Source organism: Erigeron canadensis, chromosome 8 (genome assembly GCF_010389155.1).
Source record: "Erigeron canadensis isolate Cc75 chromosome 8, C_canadensis_v1, whole genome shotgun sequence".
Taxonomy (NCBI): Eukaryota; Viridiplantae; Streptophyta; class Magnoliopsida; order Asterales; family Asteraceae; genus Erigeron; species Erigeron canadensis.
Genome location: NC_057768.1, coordinates 1500638 through 1520750, shown reverse-complemented (window position 1 = coordinate 1520750; position 20113 = coordinate 1500638). Strand labels below are relative to the sequence as shown.

At 33.6% G+C, this 20113-nt stretch overlaps 3 protein-coding genes, 1 long non-coding RNA gene and 1 other non-coding gene across 5 annotated transcripts; 2 read left to right on the top strand and 3 right to left on the bottom strand.

Moving 5' to 3' along the window:
- Positions 1-650: 650 nt before the first annotated feature.
- On the top strand, positions 651-3789 carry LOC122580401 (vesicle transport v-SNARE 13-like). The gene is made up of 6 exons (XM_043752669.1): positions 651-776; positions 904-1013; positions 2707-2765; positions 2859-3047; positions 3137-3307; positions 3394-3789. The coding sequence occupies exons 2-6, from the start codon at positions 920-922 to the stop codon at positions 3541-3543; spliced, it is 663 nt and encodes a 220-aa protein (XP_043608604.1). The 5' UTR covers positions 651-776; positions 904-919; the 3' UTR covers positions 3544-3789.
- A 772-nt stretch (positions 3790-4561) lies between these two features.
- Positions 4562-4634, top strand: TRNAA-UGC. The gene has a single exon. It is a non-coding gene; the product is annotated as a tRNA-Ala (tRNA).
- A 142-nt stretch (positions 4635-4776) lies between these two features.
- Positions 4777-7808, bottom strand: LOC122578877 (pectinesterase 31-like). Its single transcript, XM_043750925.1, has 6 exons — positions 7569-7808; positions 6178-6282; positions 6021-6098; positions 5715-5902; positions 5443-5616; positions 4777-5099 (listed from the first exon to the last, which is right to left on the bottom strand). The coding sequence occupies exons 1-6, from the start codon at positions 7806-7808 to the stop codon at positions 4937-4939; spliced, it is 948 nt and encodes a 315-aa protein (XP_043606860.1). The 3' UTR covers positions 4777-4936.
- A 1653-nt stretch (positions 7809-9461) lies between these two features.
- LOC122578878 lies at positions 9462-10761 on the bottom strand. The gene is made up of 3 exons (XR_006320558.1): positions 10181-10761; positions 9981-10088; positions 9462-9903 (listed from the first exon to the last, which is right to left on the bottom strand). It is a non-coding gene; the product is annotated as an uncharacterized LOC122578878 (long non-coding RNA).
- A 1897-nt stretch (positions 10762-12658) lies between these two features.
- LOC122580656 (TMV resistance protein N-like) lies at positions 12659-17387 on the bottom strand. Its single transcript, XM_043752926.1, has 4 exons — positions 16380-17387; positions 16016-16285; positions 14589-15521; positions 12659-13293 (listed from the first exon to the last, which is right to left on the bottom strand). The coding sequence occupies exons 1-4, from the start codon at positions 17385-17387 to the stop codon at positions 12763-12765; spliced, it is 2742 nt and encodes a 913-aa protein (XP_043608861.1). The 3' UTR covers positions 12659-12762.
- Positions 17388-20113: the final 2726 nt, after the last annotated feature.

Genomic DNA, 20113 nt, shown 5'->3' with positions numbered 1-20113 from the left:
CTTTTGGATCAAGATTATGTTTAGGACCGTTTTTGTCTATAGTCTATACAAGATCGAGATTGAAAAATCCTACTTATATTTCCCTAATCTATATATTAAATTAAATTAAATGCTTATAGTTTAAACATCATAAGAACATTAGGTATCGTTCAAGGATAAAGAAGCAACACTAGATCAGTTTATTAAATCCCATAACTTACGTGTTGAATAACACACATAATTTTGTAACGACATTAAGCTAAACCCAATGTGCGACTTAAAACTAGAAAATTTTTAGGGAGTTGAGATATAAATGTGCGACTTAAAACTAGAAAATTTTTAAATAGAACACTATATTGGTTTTTCGATTAAAGACTAAACTTACATTTTCTATATCGAAAATCTAATCATAAACAGATTATGACTTCGAAAATCTTATAATAAACAGATTACGAGTTCTATTTTGGTTAAATCCAAACAAAAACCAAAATTTTAACTTAGTTCATTCTAAATTGACTTTAATTTATTTCAAAATTTTAGATAGATTAACCGGATTAATTGAGATCAATATTGAACACCTTGATAAAAACCGGATAAACTTGTCAACGTCGTCGTGTCATTTAATCCTATTTTATTTTATTTTATATTCTCCTCTACTTTCCTTAACCCTTTCAATTTGTATATGAATAAAAATTCAATTTTTATATAAAAAAAATCGACGTCGTCACATCGGAGCCACCGCTTAATTGACCGACCCGCCCACCTGAATTCTTATTATTCCGATCAATATTTTTCAGGTACGTTTATTTAATGATCCTTCTATATATATATATATATTAATCCTTAATCAAATCAAATCAATTCCTTTTCTTTATTTAACACATAATCAAATCAATAGGTAATTTTTCAGATTTATTTTTGTAGTGATTGTTGATTAAACATGAGTGAAACATTTGAAGGATACGAACGACAATACTGCGAAATTTCCGCAACTCTGTCCAAGAAATGCACTTCTGCTTCTTTACTTGATGGAGGTCTTTCCCAATTTCAAAACCCCCCATTAATTATATATATAAATCTACATATGTGTGTGTGTGTGTGTGTATAATGTTTATATATTATTATAGAATTTTAGCAACATCCTAGACGAACCTATGCGATTCGAATTTTACGCTTTAATTGATGTTATTAAACGCGTTGATGGTCCGAGGAAACGTTGGGCTTATGCTGCGGCTTTACTTAGGATTGTCGGGTAAACATGATCATATTTGCAAAGTTTCCGAATTTGGAACCAACTGCCTTAGGGATGGCCAGCCTGTAGGGATTGAACTTTGATCTCCGATCGAGATTTTAAAGCCCACCCGCAACTAATGGGCTATGCTGTTTTATTCTTTAGTTTGAATCGTTTGGCTTTTTATCTGTTTGAATCGTTGAATGAGTATACTTGATTGTTCTATCCGGGTGTTTGGGATTTTGCTCGTTTTGATAAATTAGCATGTACCAAACTGCTTAGTTTATAGTCTTTATGCCTTACGATATAAGCAGGTACACCATCCTTTCAGAATCTTCGTTATCGCATATATGCTTTTAAAGTGAGCAATTAGGATATACACACTTGAATAAGTGATTGGGTATAGTTGTTGTTGTTGCATTTGACTAAGCGATCCTAAACACCCGTTACTTAACTACACACAATTTTTTTCTTCTAGGATATTGTTACACCTATTTTATTTAATTATTTATATATATATATACTCTAGGTCCATCAAGAAACAATATTTCGGAATAATTCTATGTATTTATTCACGTGGTTCACTTTCTCTAAGATTTCTGAGGCTTGTTTCAGGCTTCATTTTACCAAGCGTAGCTGCGTAAGTAATGTATATGTACAATGAATCACTTAGATATGTGGGATTTGACATGAATATTGTTTAGTATGTTGGCATATAAATAAAAGAAAGGTGCATGTGGATTCCATAACTAGGAATCTTCTCCAAAACTTATATACTTACCACCACCTAACATGGATAATACTTGGAGAAGTTGGTTTTTTTCCCGGAAATATTCTTTAGCAATTACAATATATGAAGTTTGAGCATCCCACATGAAAATGTGTTTTTTGTTTGCGCTTACAGCTATAAACCAGAGACATACTTGCATTTTACCTTGCTAGAATTTAATGTGTGAGGAAGAGAGTCTGCTATTATTCTGCAAAACCGGTAGTTGTCCTATGAGACAAAGTTTCTTGTAAAACTTAGAACGGTGTGAAACTGTGAATTGACTTAGTGATTTTATATAATGTTTCCATGAACATCTTGATACTTCGACGTAATACCATGATTTAATTGGAACTAGTTGGAAATAAGACTTGGATGTAAAGGCATATTTTTATATTGTATTTGGCTGCGATAATTTACAATGCTTCTGATCAGTTTGAGGTTGTGGGATGCTCACTTTTTGTGATTTGAAACTTCTCAAAATTTGTTATCAGTTTATCTTTTGTTTTAGGCTCTCGTCTGGTTTTGGATACTATTTTAGTTGTTTGCAGGTTATTAATCATTGAGTCTTTCACTTCAGCATTAGGTTTTTCTAGTTAACTTAGCTCATACTCTCTTAGTTTATTACTTTTCTTTCCGCTTTAACAACTATTTTGACAATATAGAACAAAAGTTGCGACCTTTTTTATGATACCATGATTATCATACTGATGTTTATTGTTAATTTCAGAGCAAAAGAAGCAGAAAATATCTGAAGTAAAAGCTGGAATCGATGAAGCAGAAGCTCTGGTATTGTATTACGGAGTAGTTTATTATTATTGCTACATAGTTGATTTCACGGACATTATATGGTTTAATGTAATCTTTGTTTTCTTAATGCAGATTCGAAAAATGGACATGGAAGCAAGAAGCTTGCCACCTAATGTAAAGGCTGTGCTCCTTGCCAAATTAAGAGAATACAAATCAGATCTTAATAATTTGAAGAGTGAAGTTAAACGAATTGCATCAACAAACTTAAACCAGGCTGCCCGAGATGAATTGTTGGAAGCAGGAATGACAGATGTATCTGCGGTACGATAACTATGCTACTTCTTCTTTCTTAGTAGATGACTATAATGTATTGTTTTTTATAGTTAAGCCACAAACACCGTATATAACAGGTGTCAGCAGACCAAAGAGGAAGATTACTAATGTCAACCGAAAGATTGAACAAGTCAAGTGATAGAGTTAGGGACAGTAGAAGGACCATGCTGGAGACTGAAGAACTCGGGGTTTCACTTCTCCAAGATCTTCACCAACAAAGACAGTCTCTCTTGAATGCCCATGGAAATGTAATACTCTTACAAATATATAGTATTCACACTATATACTGCATGCTTGTAAACTTTGTTTATTGTTTGGATTTTGTATATTTCAGCTTCATGGAGTTGATGAGAACATAAGCAAGAGTAAAAAGATTATGACCAACATTTCAAGAAGGATGAGTCGAAACAAATATATAATTGGCTTCATGGTTGCCATACTTGTTATTGCCATCATCTTGATTTTGTACTTCAAGCTAAAGTAGCCGAAAGCTGCGAGTGGTTTGCTATATTATCTCTTTTGCTGGTTTTGTTTTTACTGCAAGTGTGCCGATTATTGTGGATTTAAGATGCTCGTTTTATTCTCTAAATATTAATTGCTGTTGTGGTTTTTGGGTTTACATATACTGGGAAAAATAAGTTGTTTTGCATGTCTTTCTCTCTATTATTGTACACCTTTAAACGAATTGAATTTAAGTCACTGATTTATTGAGTGTAGTATCTGTTGTATATCTTGATTTAATGTTTGCACTTAGAAAATCCTATACATCATAAGTTGTGTTCGAGTGACTGGAACACATCATGGTAGCTTGTATATAACGATCTTTAGTACCATACTTGCTATGTAAGGTTTAGTGATTTGGGAATCATGCAAAGATGTTTACACATATATCCAAAGTTGAGAGGGCTCTGTTGTTATAGTAGCTACAGAGCGGCTCCTGTGGCTTTCTTAGCATGTCTAGTGGTCATGTGTGAATCACAATGGTGACTCTTCTAAAATATGCAAAAGGCAAATTTCTTTCCAAGTATGATGATTGATATACGAGTACTTGATCAAGTCAGTTATCATTTTTGTATACAATTTTGTATGTGTTGAAGCAAATGAAGATCCATCTAATATGTGTCATTGCAAAAGTTTATGAACACGTGATTGAAATGCAAAGAGTGATCCAAGAAACTTGGAATTTTGAGTTAATAGAGCCATGATGTAGACGAAACATTATAACGAAATGGCATCTAATGCCCTTTTTCTTCAATAAAAAGGAACAATAACAAACATGGCGAATAATAATGCCCATTTGTTCACAGTATCTATTACTTGATGTCTTTCAGACCACAAATGCAACTTTATTGAACAAAATAATACGATAACATTTTCAAATGAAAACTAAGTAGCATTCAACTGACATATTGTTTTGTCATATCAAGATTTTTACAAAAGATTCTCTAAAATATGTCAAATCTTATTGCTATATAAACATTGTTAACACAATGTAAAACATCGGGGATGTAGCTCAAATGGTAGAGCGCTCGCTTTGCATGCGAGAGGCACGGGGTTCGATCCCCCGCATCTCCATTATATAAAATTTTTTCTTCACCTTATATATATATAAGGCAAACCAGCTATATATATAAATGTTAGATTTTTTTGCAAGGCAATATATGTCCGAGTTCTTGTTGCCTGAAAATCCATCATACACACTTTCGGGCCATCAGCAGACAACAATATCACGACAAACGTTGTATTAAAATTCCAACTTCACCTACTTATCAAGCAATCAAAGATAAAGCTACACGTTACAAAAATACTTACATATGGAACAATCAAAGAGTGGGTACATGGTTACAAAAACACGGTGGTAAGTGGTGAAGCACTAATTAAGCAGAATAGGGTATCCGAAGCGCCATTCTCTGGGACAGCCAAGGCCTTTCCGGGTTTGGGTCAATAAAACCATGTGACAAGAACTGTTCAGCCTCTTCCTCCATGAGTTCTCTAGCCCACGTAACCCGTCTTTCTGGGCAACTCCCTGGCCCGAAACATCTGCATAAGTTACCAAACACACTTATCAGAATTGACTCGTGGTAGGATGATTGAAGATCAGTTTTTATTTAATTAGAGGTGGCATTTTTCAACCCATTTTTATGAATTTATCGATTCAGGTTATCTCATATCTCTAACGGGTCAAATGGTACTCCTATATTAAAAAAAGTAGCATAAAAGGAAGAAACTCAAATGGGTCGTACATGACAAACAGAATCAACGTTGACTCATCAACGGGAAGTGTTTGAAGTCGACCAACCTCGTGATTACAAAAATATATTTTATAGTGTTTGATCAGTTACCCAACCCACCCATTTTGCCGCCTGTATATAAATACTTTTACCTGTACTCATAAAAGCAAGCAGTCCTTTCATTTTCAACTTTGCCCCAATTATTCCAACCATGATACTTGATGCATGAATCCAAGTAAGTATATGCAAAAATCACCCTCCCGAAAGGTCCCCATGGGCGTCCAAGATAAGCATAAGGTGAACCTCCATTGCCTGTTATGATGCATCTGTATTGATACCGATGGAAATTAATTACTTGGTGGAATGAAGTAAAAACAAACAGTCGAAATTCACAACCACTGTAAAATGTAGTTGAAGTGCAAACCTTAAGAAAACATAGCCAGTTGTCTCCAGACAAGATTTTCTACTTTGGGCAGTTATATAACCGGCCGACTTGCAATGAATATGACAATGTTCCAGCAGCGCGGTACTATTCCCAAAAATGAAGTCTACGCTTCCTTCAATGTAGCAATCTTTCAGATATTGCTTCCCTGATTGTAAATAAAGAGTACCCTACAAAAGCAATTGGATGTATTAAACAATTACAAGATTTGCAATTATAAAAAGTTAGACTTTGAAAATTCAAAACATGACACTTTAAGTGGGAGTCGACGGAGGTAATAATACTCACCTGCCACCCAAGAAATCTGCAATTATAAAAAGCACATCGATCCGCAGTTACTCTGATAGCCACTGCTTGCCCGGAACCCTGATTGAAAAAGTTATAACAATATTAAAAGTTTAAAAAAGATCGATAATACGACTTATTGAAAAGGAAATTAGTAAACCTCAGGAGCAGAGTTCTCAAATGTAATATTTTCACCAATGAAATCGTCTCCTTCAACAATGGCAGTCCCACACCCAAAGGGTCCTGTTCCGATCACTCGTGGTGTCTGTATGAAGTGTGTTTTGAGCTTTAAAAAACGTAATGAATTATGTAGTATATATAAGATTATACGCATTAAAAATATGCAATAGGCAATCACGTATTGTCCAACTATATCTATATCTATACTGTATTATAAAGCAAATAAGGTTTCAACTTTCAATTGAACATTTACTTTTCCAAAATGCCTCTTCTATCAATTATATATTACCAAACACCATTTCTCTCTCATTAAATCTCAACCAATCATCTTTTTTCTCTCTCATCCATAAATCATTTATTCTTCCAATTCGTTCAAAATCTTTTATCACACAAACCGTAATTATACCATAATTATAAAAATTATATGGGTATTTTTAAAATTTCATGCTCTTTCATTAGATATGTTATTCGATATACTTTTGACGAATTTTTAAATTCGAGGGCAGAGCCCGTACGGCTAAGACATTTAGCTATCACACTCTATGATCTATCACCCATCATCTCACCGCCGCAACGCACGGATACTTGCTCTCATATATACAGAATGCATCCCCTTTTAATTCTGCATTCTGTATATCCAACTTAAAATACCACCGCCTTTCAAAAAATATTTCAACTAACAAGTCATCTATATAAGCTATCAGTGGTACCAATACAACTTGTCATGTCAAAAATATTACTACCACATGTATATTACATATTGCAGTATAAACTTTTCAAGTCCAAAAGACTTGGTACGAAAGTTGAATACATTTTCAAACAATTTCGATGCTACAAAGAAATACCCACTAGATTTATTTTTTGAACAATCAGTCAAAATAAAACCCGAGGACACCTCACCATACATTGGTGAAGCCCAACACGTGTTATAGACTATACGAGATGTAGACCATAAGCAGTCACAAAAAAAATCTCACAAGACTCCAAATAGTCAAACCAAGACCGGTGGGGAAAACTAGGATGCGTCCACCCGTTGAGCTGACCCGATATATTAAACTATATAAGTATATATTATATAATTAAGTGAAGAAACATATATAAAGAGAAATGATAATTGTGTTTGAGAAAATGATTTATCCTCTTAACAAATTAACCTAAAAATCCTCCTAATAGCTTTAGATAGTGATACGTGGATACCATTTTCTAATCTCACCCCTGATTTTTCCACATATCTTCATCTAAAAATTAAGATGATTTTTAGGCTATTATATTGGGAGGATTAATCATTTCCCGTGTGTTTGTCGATATATATGATATCAAGAGTAGTACGAGTATTAATTAGTAGCAGAAAATGATGTCCGACCGACAGACCTGATGGTGATCAATCTTATTGGCGGTGTTATCCCAAGTAATAAGAGTGGTCTCAGGGATTAAGCCTGCAAGTGTAATGAAGTTTTTATTTTTTGGTATATATAAAGGTTGTCTATATATCCCTGGAGATATACGTATCACTGTCCGGAAACTGTTCCCGGGGGGTACGTCGTCTATAGCTTCTTGTATGCTCCGGTAACTAGCCCCGCCGTTTTTCCCCACCGTCAACACCCTTGACATCTTTGTTTATATTGTTTTGTTTGCTTTTATCTTCACTTTCCTCAACATGATGATATATGTAAAATAAATTTATATTATTATGTGCATGAAGTCGGCACTTGAGTTAATTAATGACTGACACGTGTCGGCTAATATTAACCCCAAATTTAGAAACGCAAAAGAACCTGATCCGACGGGCGACCTGAAAATACCCAATATTATAACCCGTCCGGGATCGGGATTTGGGTATGTCTGCCCTGACCAGTGACGAAACCAATATTTATGCTTTGGATGAACCAGAAACTAAACAACGAGTAACAAAATTGTTCTAAGAAACAAGATAAATAAAAAGAGAGATTAATTTACAAAGTTATTTAAAAAGTTTTAACTAGACGTGACCCTCAATCTAAGTCATTGAAATCATCTAAAATTGGATTTAAACTAAAAGTTTCGGCTATTTATTTCTCAAAATGTAAAACAAAGTTGGTAGTAAAACCCATATATAAAAACCCATATCAAAACAATCATATTAAAGATAAGTCTAAACAAATCAAAACACATATCTATAGATATTTATACAGATAACACTCATATACTGTATGTGTGTGTATAGCCGTATAGGGTAGATCAAAGTGATTAAGGAACAAAATTGAATGATTTACTCATAATTTAATACCTATATTATAATTATGAGTGATTAGTTTTAATATTTCATCTCTACATATACAAAATAGGAGATGATATTTAAGCTTAGGGATTGAACAGTCACATATTTACTTTATAAACCATAAAATTCATGAAGTCCCAAACATTTATTTATTAAACAAAAAAAATTAAAAAATATATATATTTTTAGAACGACATTCTAATCTACTCCTACTACTAAATTACACGCATGCTTGGGATGAAACCCAAGACTCTCGAAAAAATCCCTATTAATCCACCCCCACATATGTGGGAAGTGGGACTCGAACCTAGGTGGATCCCCCTAAGATCAAAGACCTTACTAATGGGCCACCAATGTGAGGGGTTTTACACCTAAGCTTAGGTGCCGGACAGCCTTAAATTCCCTTTTCCCATACAAAATATATCAACTAATTTTGTATTGTATTTATATTTCACAACTTGTACATTCATTTCTCAAATCATATAAGCTTTAGTTATTCAAAATTACATAGACATAATTTTATTACTTGACAAGAATAGTTTTGGGCACAACCTATGTTAATTATATGACCTGTCTTAATCTCTAAACTAAGTGGACTCGACACAAATCATTAACTCACAATAAGTTGTCTTACGAAAATTCAAATCAAATAATAGTGAATAAAATACTCAATCAGTCATATGAATTATAATCAAAAAAAACAATATTTACGCGACTAAAAGTAAAGTTCATTATGTAAAATTAACTAACAATTGTTTATCGGAAGAGATTATAAAAACCTTATCAAATAATAAAATTATGTGACCTATCCTATCTAATAAAGTTCATTAATTATATGACCTATCCTATCTAATAAAGGTCGTATAAAGTGTTACATTATATATATAGTGTCCTAAGAAGTCACATAATAGGACACCGCTTTCATAATACAAAATGGTTTTCATTGGACACGAATTGAAAAACAAAAGCAAATAATACTCGCAATTAGTAACTACAATTTAATCACATTTGAGATTCCAAAAGTCACTTCCATAACGAATCTTAACATAGTCAAGTCACACCATCAACACATATACGATATAAAGTTGGTCTCCATGGAGCAGAGATCAAAATAATGATAGTTACAGAATACAACAGTTTCAACACAAAGCCCACCATCAGCTACCACCATTTGCATCATCATATAGCCAGATATTGAGTAAGCTTGATCTACCATATCTTCCCTAGGTAAAAAACGTATATTGCTGTTTCCTATTTGTAATCGCTAGCTTTTAGAAAAGGTGCGCAGATTCAGCATAGACAAACAATTCAACCTCAAAATGTTGTTACACCTTACTACTTAGTAGCAACTGTGAAAATGGATGCCAATCAAATTGCGGAAATAAATATGCCAATACGAGAATGACCTGGTTCATGTACTGCTAAGAGTCACGTTTTCTTGGTAGATACCTATCATAATAAAATAAGACTAAATTATCTTTGCAAGAAACAAAATTATGATTTTCAAAGATTAAAAAAAATCATACTTTTACAGTTTTACTTCACATTTGTGTAGCTCGCTCCCTCTATCAGGAGCACACCCAACTTCTTCTCCAATACAACAATAGCCTTTTGGTAGATTTTTAATTTCTCACCTGCACGGATAGTTAAACATTTAGGTACCATTAACATTTCACAACTCTAGATGACAATGAAATAAGTTAATACTTCCAGAAATTATACTTACAGCATTATTCCAGCCTTATTGACAAGATTTCTTATAATTGCCCTGAAATATCCAACAACGCGAAAGAATGTAAGACCGATTGTAAATGAGATAGAATGAAACAAGAGTACAACACAAATCAAAGAACAAAAACTATGGATGTTGAAGTATCCGACTAGAAACATGAGTCAAGAATATAAAAAAAATATATTAGTAGTATTGGATAATAATAACTTGAATTGGTGTTGGCTTGGTGTGTCCCACAGCTGCAAATGCTAGAAGCAATGGCCTTGAAAGGTGAGGAATAAGATTTACTATCTTCAACACCTACGGTGGTAGGACCTTCATCGTCTTTTTCAAGTTGAAAGTCTTTCGATAATTTGCAGTAAGTTAGTTCAAATATTGTGCCTTCTAGTACTACTCTTTCGTTATAACAAATCTAAATCACTTTCACGAGACATCCATAGAACAAGAATCTACGATGAAATATCATGACTAAGCAAAATAAATACAACAATCAATCGATCCAAAACCCTATCCCTTCCTTCCTGTAACTTTATAAATACAACAATCATTGTAATTATGAAAACCTATGTCAAAAATAAATAATAAAAAACCTTTTTGTTGGGGTTTGAGGAACGATACTCAGTAATTGTTTGGTGAAGAAACTTGAATTATTGCTTTGCATTTAGCTTGATTGAATTATTGAAAAATAAGTATTTAACTTGATTCAGAGTGGGGAATGCCTCTCCTGGAGCTTGAAAATCAAATAAATATTGGGGCAAAATTAGGGGCGGCCTTTTGAGTTTTGAGGGTGGAAAAAATTGAAAGGAAAAAAGGGGCATTATTTTGGTGGTCAAATGACTTTTATTGAAATATTTTGACGGTTTTTAACCTTCATGCCCAATTTCTAAATGGGTAACCACTTTTTTTTTTTTAAAGTGATTCATGTCGTGATTCGACAGCAGAAGGTCTAACATACGTTGTTTTAACCAGGTTCGCGCTAGAGAGCTTCTTCGAAGTAGAAATGCCTATTTCAAATACCCGAAAGGGAGAAAACCCCCTATTAATTCGCCCGAAGGCACGACGATCAATAGAGGTAAACCCTGCCTCCTCAGACTTGAACCTGGATATATCCAAGCCAAGCCTTCATAGAAAGACTTCCTATGTACTTCCCAAGTCTTGAACCCAAGACCTCCTACTTGTAAGGCAGATGCTCAACCACTTGAGCTAACTAGAAAGTACAAATGGGTAACCACTTAGTTGTTTCTTATCGGTCATGAAAAAAAAATCCCATATTGTTAGTTTCTTTTATTATTATTTTTCTTTAAGTATCATTCATGTCAATATCTAACAAGCTTTTTAGAAAAAATAAAAAATAATAAGAAATATCTATATACATCTTAATTTATATATAATTTTTATTATATATAAAATTTTATAGTAAAACTATGATAAATGAAACTAATGTTTTATGACTTAAATATCATGATTCCTATTATGATATACTATAATAATATTGTTATGAATAAGCATTGTATAAAGATTACCTTATAAGACCTAAGTGTTATGTGTCCTATTAGTTATCTTATAATATGACTTCAACAAATAAGGGTTTTATAAAAACTGAATTTTATGACTCAAATATCAAATGTCATATTAGGTTATGTTATAATAGGACCCTTCATTGTCAAGTGTCCTATTACATTACCACATAATAACACCAACAACTAAATGCGTTATAAAGTACTTTATTGAGACTAATATAATAAGTGTCCTATAAATTTATATGATAATAGGACTAGAAAAAATCATTTGTCCTATTAAATAGCTTTTTAGGACACCACTTTAATAGCATGTATTATAATAGAACCTCCGATGCTCAACCAACCTATTAAGTAGTTTTTTTAGACACTATTTTAATAGGGTCCTACACAAAAGGTCCTATAAAGCCTTTTTTGTTGTAGTAATGTTTTATACTTTGAATTCTTGTATTATATGTTATTATTATACAAGAGTAACAAAAATGCCCTATAAAACAAATAAGCAAATAAACATCATGACCTAGTGATTGACCTTTAAAAAAAAAAAGACATTACACAAATGAGTTCAAATAAAAAGGAAAAAAAAACCTAACTATTAAGAAATTAAAAAAGTCTGACCATTGATTTTTTCTCTCAGAAAAGATTTTCAACAACGAGTTAGTGATAAATTTTTGATTATATGAAAGACTTTCTCATAAAGATGGTGCAAAATTTTACTTCTTTGCATTCTTTTCACATAGATAAACTATATATATATATATATTATAGTTTTTGTATTTACTTTAATTTGAATCTTAATCAATTAAGCCCTCAAAATTAATCTCGCTTAAGGCTCCTGAAAAACTTAAGCCGACACTGCTCGTGGGTCGGGTCTTTTGACGGGTCCACATCCCTACCTTAGAGTTGTACTTCGAAAGGAACCATGGAAGCCATTTACTGAGTAGCAACAAGTTCATTTCGTAAAGTTTCTATCTTATACATAATCATCATATTTGTACAGTACAAAATAAATAATTATACAAATGTTACATCATCTTTGATTCCTACTACAAATATTATCTAGCTATCAATGTGGAACTTGAAAGCAGACTTGGAATCATGTAGGATCTTCAACCGACGTGTATAATCATCAGAAACCTCGGAATCAGTGTTAGTTGTTTCAGTTGTCTTCGGAATGAGTTTAGATCCACACCCAATAACCCTATATCCATCATAAAGTGAGTCAATTTCTAGCTGTATAGCAGTGGATGTTTGATCCCACCATAAAGTGTTTCTTAATAACCCAAATGAAATATATATCATACATGTACTTGTATGTTTATCATTACGAGTCTCCTCCCAATACACGTAATCTTGCGTTCTCGTCGAATCACCTGTTAACTTCTCATGCTTCATACAAGTAGTTATCTTTGGAACATAAAAGTAACCATCAAGAACTACGCAGAATAAGAATCCAGAAAAGTGATTGTACCAATTCTCCGGAACTTGCAATGTACATCTCCCCCCTTTTACCACACGAGGTTCAAACCCCCTCGGAATCTCTAACCCTTTAAGTTGAAGGATCATACACCCACTTTTAACTGCCTTTCCCTAACAAATATTCAACACAAATTTTGATTTAACTTAACATTATACAGTAAGTAGTAAAACTATATATATATATTAGGCCTGACAATCCATATCCAAATTAAGAAAATTGGGTTTCTTCGGGTAATTTATTTATAGATTGGGTATAAATGGGCTTTACAAGAAAGAAGGGAGAGGGTCTTATTCCTAGTACCTAAGGCTGGCAATTTAGTACCTGTTAAGACCTGTTAAACTACCTGTTAAGTAAAAAACGTACTATGCAACTTTTTCTATTTTTAAAAATAATTGTTTTTAATATTTTAAAGTTCAACCTTTAACTTTTTTGATACATAAAACGAATAACTGTCAAACTCAAATCATCAAAGGCAAGTGTTAAATGAGTCATTTTCATGTTTAAAAGCTGAGAATTTTGTGCGCACCAAACCTGTTAAGACACGATTTGCCAGTCTTACTAGTAGTACCTGAAACAACTTTATAACAGTAGCGGGTTCAAACAGGTCTTAATGCGGGTCGAGCGGGTCTTCCAACAACAATTATTCTTGAGCGATCATGTATTATACGTTCCAGTGTTCCACTACCATTAAATAGTTCAGATTCTTTTGCGTTAATTCTTTAATCCCCATAATTTCAAATCAATTTTGTTGGCTCCTCTGTTCTTCAAACACATCAATAGGTGGGGTTTTTTTCTCTTTTTATTTTTATTAATTTTTTAATCATACAAAACAATAAACTTTCTTGTAAAATGTCCTCTCCTCAGTCAACTTCTTCTTCATTCGACTTTTTTTCCGTATATTTATAGAATCCCCGAGGTTTGAGTTTATTTATTTTAATTTTTTATATATATATTTTATCTTTGCATTTATGTTTGGAAAGTATGTATGGGGTTTTCTGGTTTTGTAGTCGATGGAAATTGAAAAATTGAAAAGGTGGATATACAAGAAATACAAGATAAGGCCAGATGTACAGTGCACGTGTAATTTCTTTGTGATATTCAGTTTGATATTTGTATTTCTTATTTACTGTAAAAGAAATTGTCATTATTTTTTTTTAATGTTTTAGTTTTTGGAAAAATTTTATATATAAAATAAGAAAAAAAAAAAAGCGGGTCAAACCCGCACCCGTTTGACCCGCATTCCTGAAATTACCCGCTTGGACCCGCACCCATTTTGACCCGTTACCCAAACCCGCCCGACCCGCCCATTTTGCCAGGTCTAATATATATATATATAGGCCCGCTTGAGAATTCAACACAACTAATATAGTAAGAACCCACAAATTAATATAATAAATATATATACCTGAAGCATGGATTCTAGTAGTCTCTCCCCACCAGTTATACTCTTTCCCCCTCCCCATATTGATACTTCACATAACCATTTACATCTTCTATGAGCTTTATCTTTAATCAGTTCAAGTGAGTGGCAATAGTCTGCATTGAGAATAGCTAAACTTGATGCGAGCTCAGGCAATTCAACAAGATAGTGGCATTTACTCAGGTGAAGGAATTTAAGGCTAGTAAGTTTTGAGAAGCTGATATCTAATCTTGTAAAATAATTCAATCCTAGATGTAGCTGCTGTAAGTTGGATAACTCACCAATCTCATTCGGTATGTCTCCATCTTTCAATCCACATTCACTCAGATCCAATTTTCTTAAGAAACGTGGCAGGCGAGAAAGAATAAGTTGTTTAATACTACTATCCAACAACAAACCAAGCCCATCTAAATTTTCATTGAAGAGATCTTTAGACAACTTCTCAAATTGTTTGCAGCCCTTTAATTCAAAATATTTTAGACTTTTCAAGGAATGAAAGGTGCCATCTATGCTCTTTAATTTGGAACAATCTTTCAACTTGAGCAAAGTAAGGTTGGTACAATATTCTCCGATTGGTGAGGGTAGGATTTCTATGCCAACATTTTCCAAAGATAACTCTATCAAGTTATTCATGTTTGCTTCAATCATTGGAAACTCAATAAGTGCTTTGCATTCTGAAATTCTAAGAACTTTCAGTTTGTCCATCTTAACAATGGTCGGAAACCTTGTCAGCTTGTCACAAATACGTACAGATACATGAACAAGATTCGAATGATTTCCAAGTGATTGATGAATCTCTTCTAAACTTTCACATCCCTCGAGTATCAACTTCTCAAGACATTGGAGTCCACCAATATCAGGTGTCTTGACTAGTGCTTTCATGTAACAGAGTTCCATCTCTTTCAAACATGGTAGATACTGATGCATACACAAGCCAAATTAAACTGAATCTCAATTAATAGTGTTGATTTTATGATAAGTATGGGTATAAGGCGATGCAAAAATACATTCTAATACATTGCATATATACATCTCATACACATATTTTAATGTCTATGGTCAAGTCAAGTCTATACAGAGGATAGAGGTTAAAAAGGCGACCCTTTCATATACATGTTGCTCAGCGAGGGGTCAGGGAAGCATATTTGTGGTACAACACACTAACACTACACACAAGTATATATGCTAATCAGCTAATCCCAAGTACTTTTTTTTTTTCTTCCCATGTTTGAGGACAATCTAATAGAGTGTTGAAAGTTTTAGTCTATTGTTATGTAAAGTGACTTTATTAACATAATCTACAAAACACTCAAGAAGTGTAAATTAGCCGGTCATGACTCATGATCATGCATTAACTTTTTATGTTAATATAAAAAGAAAGATAAGAACAAAAGAATAACTGAAGTACGTACCTTGTAACCCTTCCAAAGTTCTCTCTGCAAGCTTGTTTTCATTTTTAAAACGACAAGGTTAGTTGGTTGAAAACTTTCATGGAACAGACTTGCAGGATAACCTTCCCAATCTATATACCTTAAATCATTTGAAAGGAAACTGGGCCCTTCATCAAACGAAGTAGTAGCTACTTTAAGGAATCTTAGTTTCTTCATATTTGAAACAAGCATAATGAAATTGAATGAATGACCATCAGCATGACCTTGTATGGCCTCAATCTTATCATTTTCCTGCGATAAAAGGAAAATAAAGATGGGTTGAAGTATCCTATCGATATGTATGTATCATTCAGTGTTCATCTTGAAGAGCTAGTGTGATAGTTACCATTGTTGCATTTCTGGAACATATGTCTTTGATATCTTCTTCTCGCCAAACCCTACTATGTTTTTCAGGATTGTAAGGATGTTCCCCTCTAACAATGTAGTGTGCCATTTCTTGAACCAGATCATGCATATCAAACTTGCCATCCTTTGAAACAATTATTAGAGCCTTTTGTATCAACACCTTTACCCCTATACGAGGGTAAAAACCACAAGCATCAAGTATCTCCATTGCTTCATCTAGCTTCTTTCCCCTGTAAAAACATGCAATATCCAAGAACAACTCTTTCTCCACAAGTTTAAGTCCATCGTAGCTGATCTTGAGCTTTTGCACAATATCCATTTCTGGATGATATTTTAGCCTATCCAATGTGCTAAGCCACTCATCCTTATCCTTTCCATAAAGAAAAGCCCCTAAGATTTTAAGTGCCAACGGGAGGCCATTAACATAAGAAATCACACGTAAAGAAAGTGTCTCATAATCTTTTACAGGATTATGCTCTTGATATGCATGTCTTTTAAAGAGCCGAATAGCCTCTTCATGTGATAATAAACTAACGGGACATACCTCGTCTACCCTGTGAGATTTTAGCAGTTGTTTATCCCTAGATGTAATTATTATCCGGCTCCCATCACCAAACCAATTATGGTATCCCGCTAAAGCCTCTAGTTGCTCGAGGTGATCGACATCATCAAGAACAATCAACACATTCCTACGACATAACATTTGTTTAATCTTGTGTTTTCCTAATTCAACACTCTCAACTTGCACTTGAATCTTTAAAACAGTTGAGAGAATTTTTTCTTGCAGGCTTTTTAAACCATGTTGTCTGGATTCCTCCCGAATATTTTCCACAAAGCAAAAACCATCAAATTCCGGTGAGATCTCCATGTAAAGAGAAGTTGCAAGAGTGGTCTTACCGCCACCCCCGACCCCCCATATCCCAACCATTCGCACACCACCCAATCCAATTCTTAAATGAGATCTCAGCTGTTGCAATCGAGTTCCCATTCCAACGAGATTTTCATCCTCAACAACAACTGGATCTTGTTGAAGTTTTTCTTTAATGCAATGAAGAATCTCTTTAATACATAGTGCTTCATACCTGCACATTTGAAATATGCTATTTGCATTTATAATAAATAACTAGAGGTGCCAATGGGATTGGCGTTCATTGGGAAGGTATTTGACTTTGGGAGGATCCACCTGGGTTCGAGTTCCATTTCCTATATCTGTGGGCTGGATTAATTAGGGTTTTTCGAGACTCTTGAGTTTAATCCCAGACATACATATATGTAATTTTATGAGTAGGAGTACGATAAATTATAATAAAAATAAATGAAGGGTGTATGATTAAAACAAACACAATGAAGAAAAGATTACCCATCGGCGATGTTATCGGTTTCCCACCCAGCAATATAACTTGCCTCAACAAGTGCGTTTTTCCATGATTCAACTTTCTTCTTGCTTTTACACAACTTTTGTTTGGCGAAAGCTTTACCAAATTGCCCTGTCTGTTTTCTCACATTTGAGGGATCCACCTTATAAAATATGGGAATAACGATTTGGTTGTTATTCTCCTCCTTGCATTTTATAATATGTACAAGTTCATCCAAACACCACGAAGAATCAGCATAGTTTTTAGAAAATATAATAAGAGCAATATGTGTTTCATATATAGCGCTCAACAGGGCTGGGCCGATGATGTCACCCCGTTCAAGAGTTACATCATCCTTGTAAATTTGTATACCATGTTGAAAAAGAGTATAGTAGAGGTGATCAACAAAAGTCTTGCGAATATCTTCGCCTCTAAAACTAAGAAACACATCGTACTTCCATGACCGACGAGTAGACAAAGGTGATGATGATGACGACGACGACGATGATGATGATGACACATCATACTTTCGACTCGTGGAAAGTGATGAACATGAACATCCCATTATTATTGATGATTGACGACGAGTTTGGAATAATTGTAATAATAATAATAGGATACTAAGTGAAAATCAATTTCAAAGAAAATTGAAATGATGATGTGTGTTTCTTAGATATTCCTATAAGACATGAGAAAGATGACAAATACTGTAATAATTAATATAAATGAGCTTCAAGGAGGGTTGTTGTGATTTGTGAATGTGTACGAGTTGAACAATTTCTTGTATAATTCTTAGAAAAATTACAGAAAAAAAAGTTAAAACTGATTTGGATGTGATTGAATTTTTGAATAATGAAAGAATTGAAATGACTCTTTTTGGCAAAAAACTAATTTTTCTTAACAAAATAACTTAAAAATTCTCTTAATATTTTGAAAAGGTGATATACGGTATCTACTAATTCTCTTCTCTAATCTTGCCTCCTAATTTTTCCGATGATTAATCATTTCCCTTTCTTTTATTCACTTTCTAGTTTCTATCTCTCAAAACAGTCAACGCTCGATCATGGAATAATAACAAATGGAACCTTTTTCAAAAGATAAAGTAAATAGAAGTAGCCGGGAAGCTTCACTATAAATATCCTATATATTTTGTTTTGTAATTTTCTTTCTTTCTTAATGGCATAAAAAGAAAGGAATCTCAAATCCTTGTTTTAACTTACGAGCGTGGTACCCGTGCAATGTGGCGGCAGTGGTGGGGAAGACGGTCTGGCGGCGGCGGTGATAGAGTTTTACTTTGCTAGAGATGAAAATAGTTGAAGGGCATAGTTGGTATATCACGTGAGAGGGTGCTTAGCAAGGAAGATTATTTAAGGATATTTTTGTCTTATCAAGTTCTTAATTAAGCTAAGGGGAGGAACCCAATTTCTTTTATAAGATATTATAGATATGGCCCGAGACTTGCGTAAGTGTCCAAATTTTTACGGTAGCTTTGAAATCCGTTTTTTATAATGGTAGTGTATTAACTATACGAAGAACAAGACTCATACCCATCATTAGAGATATATATTTGCTTAAAAATCACTTAGATGCAGGAGAACATATGCAAGACAAATAAAGTCTTACTGGCGAACTAGACATTGCACAAAAACTACACGAGGTGTTCAATCTCACTTTCCGACAAAAAATTGCTCTCGGACCTCCTTGAAGATTGAAGTGGAATGAAAATGGTTAATAACAAAGACGTTGAAAGATGTTTAATAATGAAGATGCTTGAAGATGTTTAATAAAGGTGTTTAATGAAGATGTTTAAAGACAATTTGAAGATGTTTTATTTAATTTTTACAAATGTGTACTCAGAAGTTTAATCTATAATAATGTCTGACTGTTTTAGTCTTAAAAAGTCTAAAAATAAGCTACGTAGTAAAAAAAAAATGGTTTCAACATAACAAAAAACTGGTTTGGTCGGGTACCATCCATATTGGGTTGAACCTGACCCGGTTTTTGGTCAATCCCAGTTCGGGTACAAACCAAACCAATTATACCCGAACCAGGTTGTATACCTCTACTTCTACGATTGAGATATGACAGTGATATGATAGTTTGCTTGTTTGGATGATTTTGATTCGAGGTGGAAAAAAAAAAATTTCCCAGTCTTCTAAATTGCTTCTAAAGAACCTACAGGTTAATTACAATCTAAACGCTTATTACATGCTGCCACAATATCGAAATGAAGTTGGTTTAAAGAGTCATAGTTCCCCAATTCAAGCTCAACAAAAGTAGTTTGCCTATCCTGGCGAAATTGAAATGTACATTCCAAAGATTAATACCCAAAATGAGCAAAAATAAAGCATATACAGAC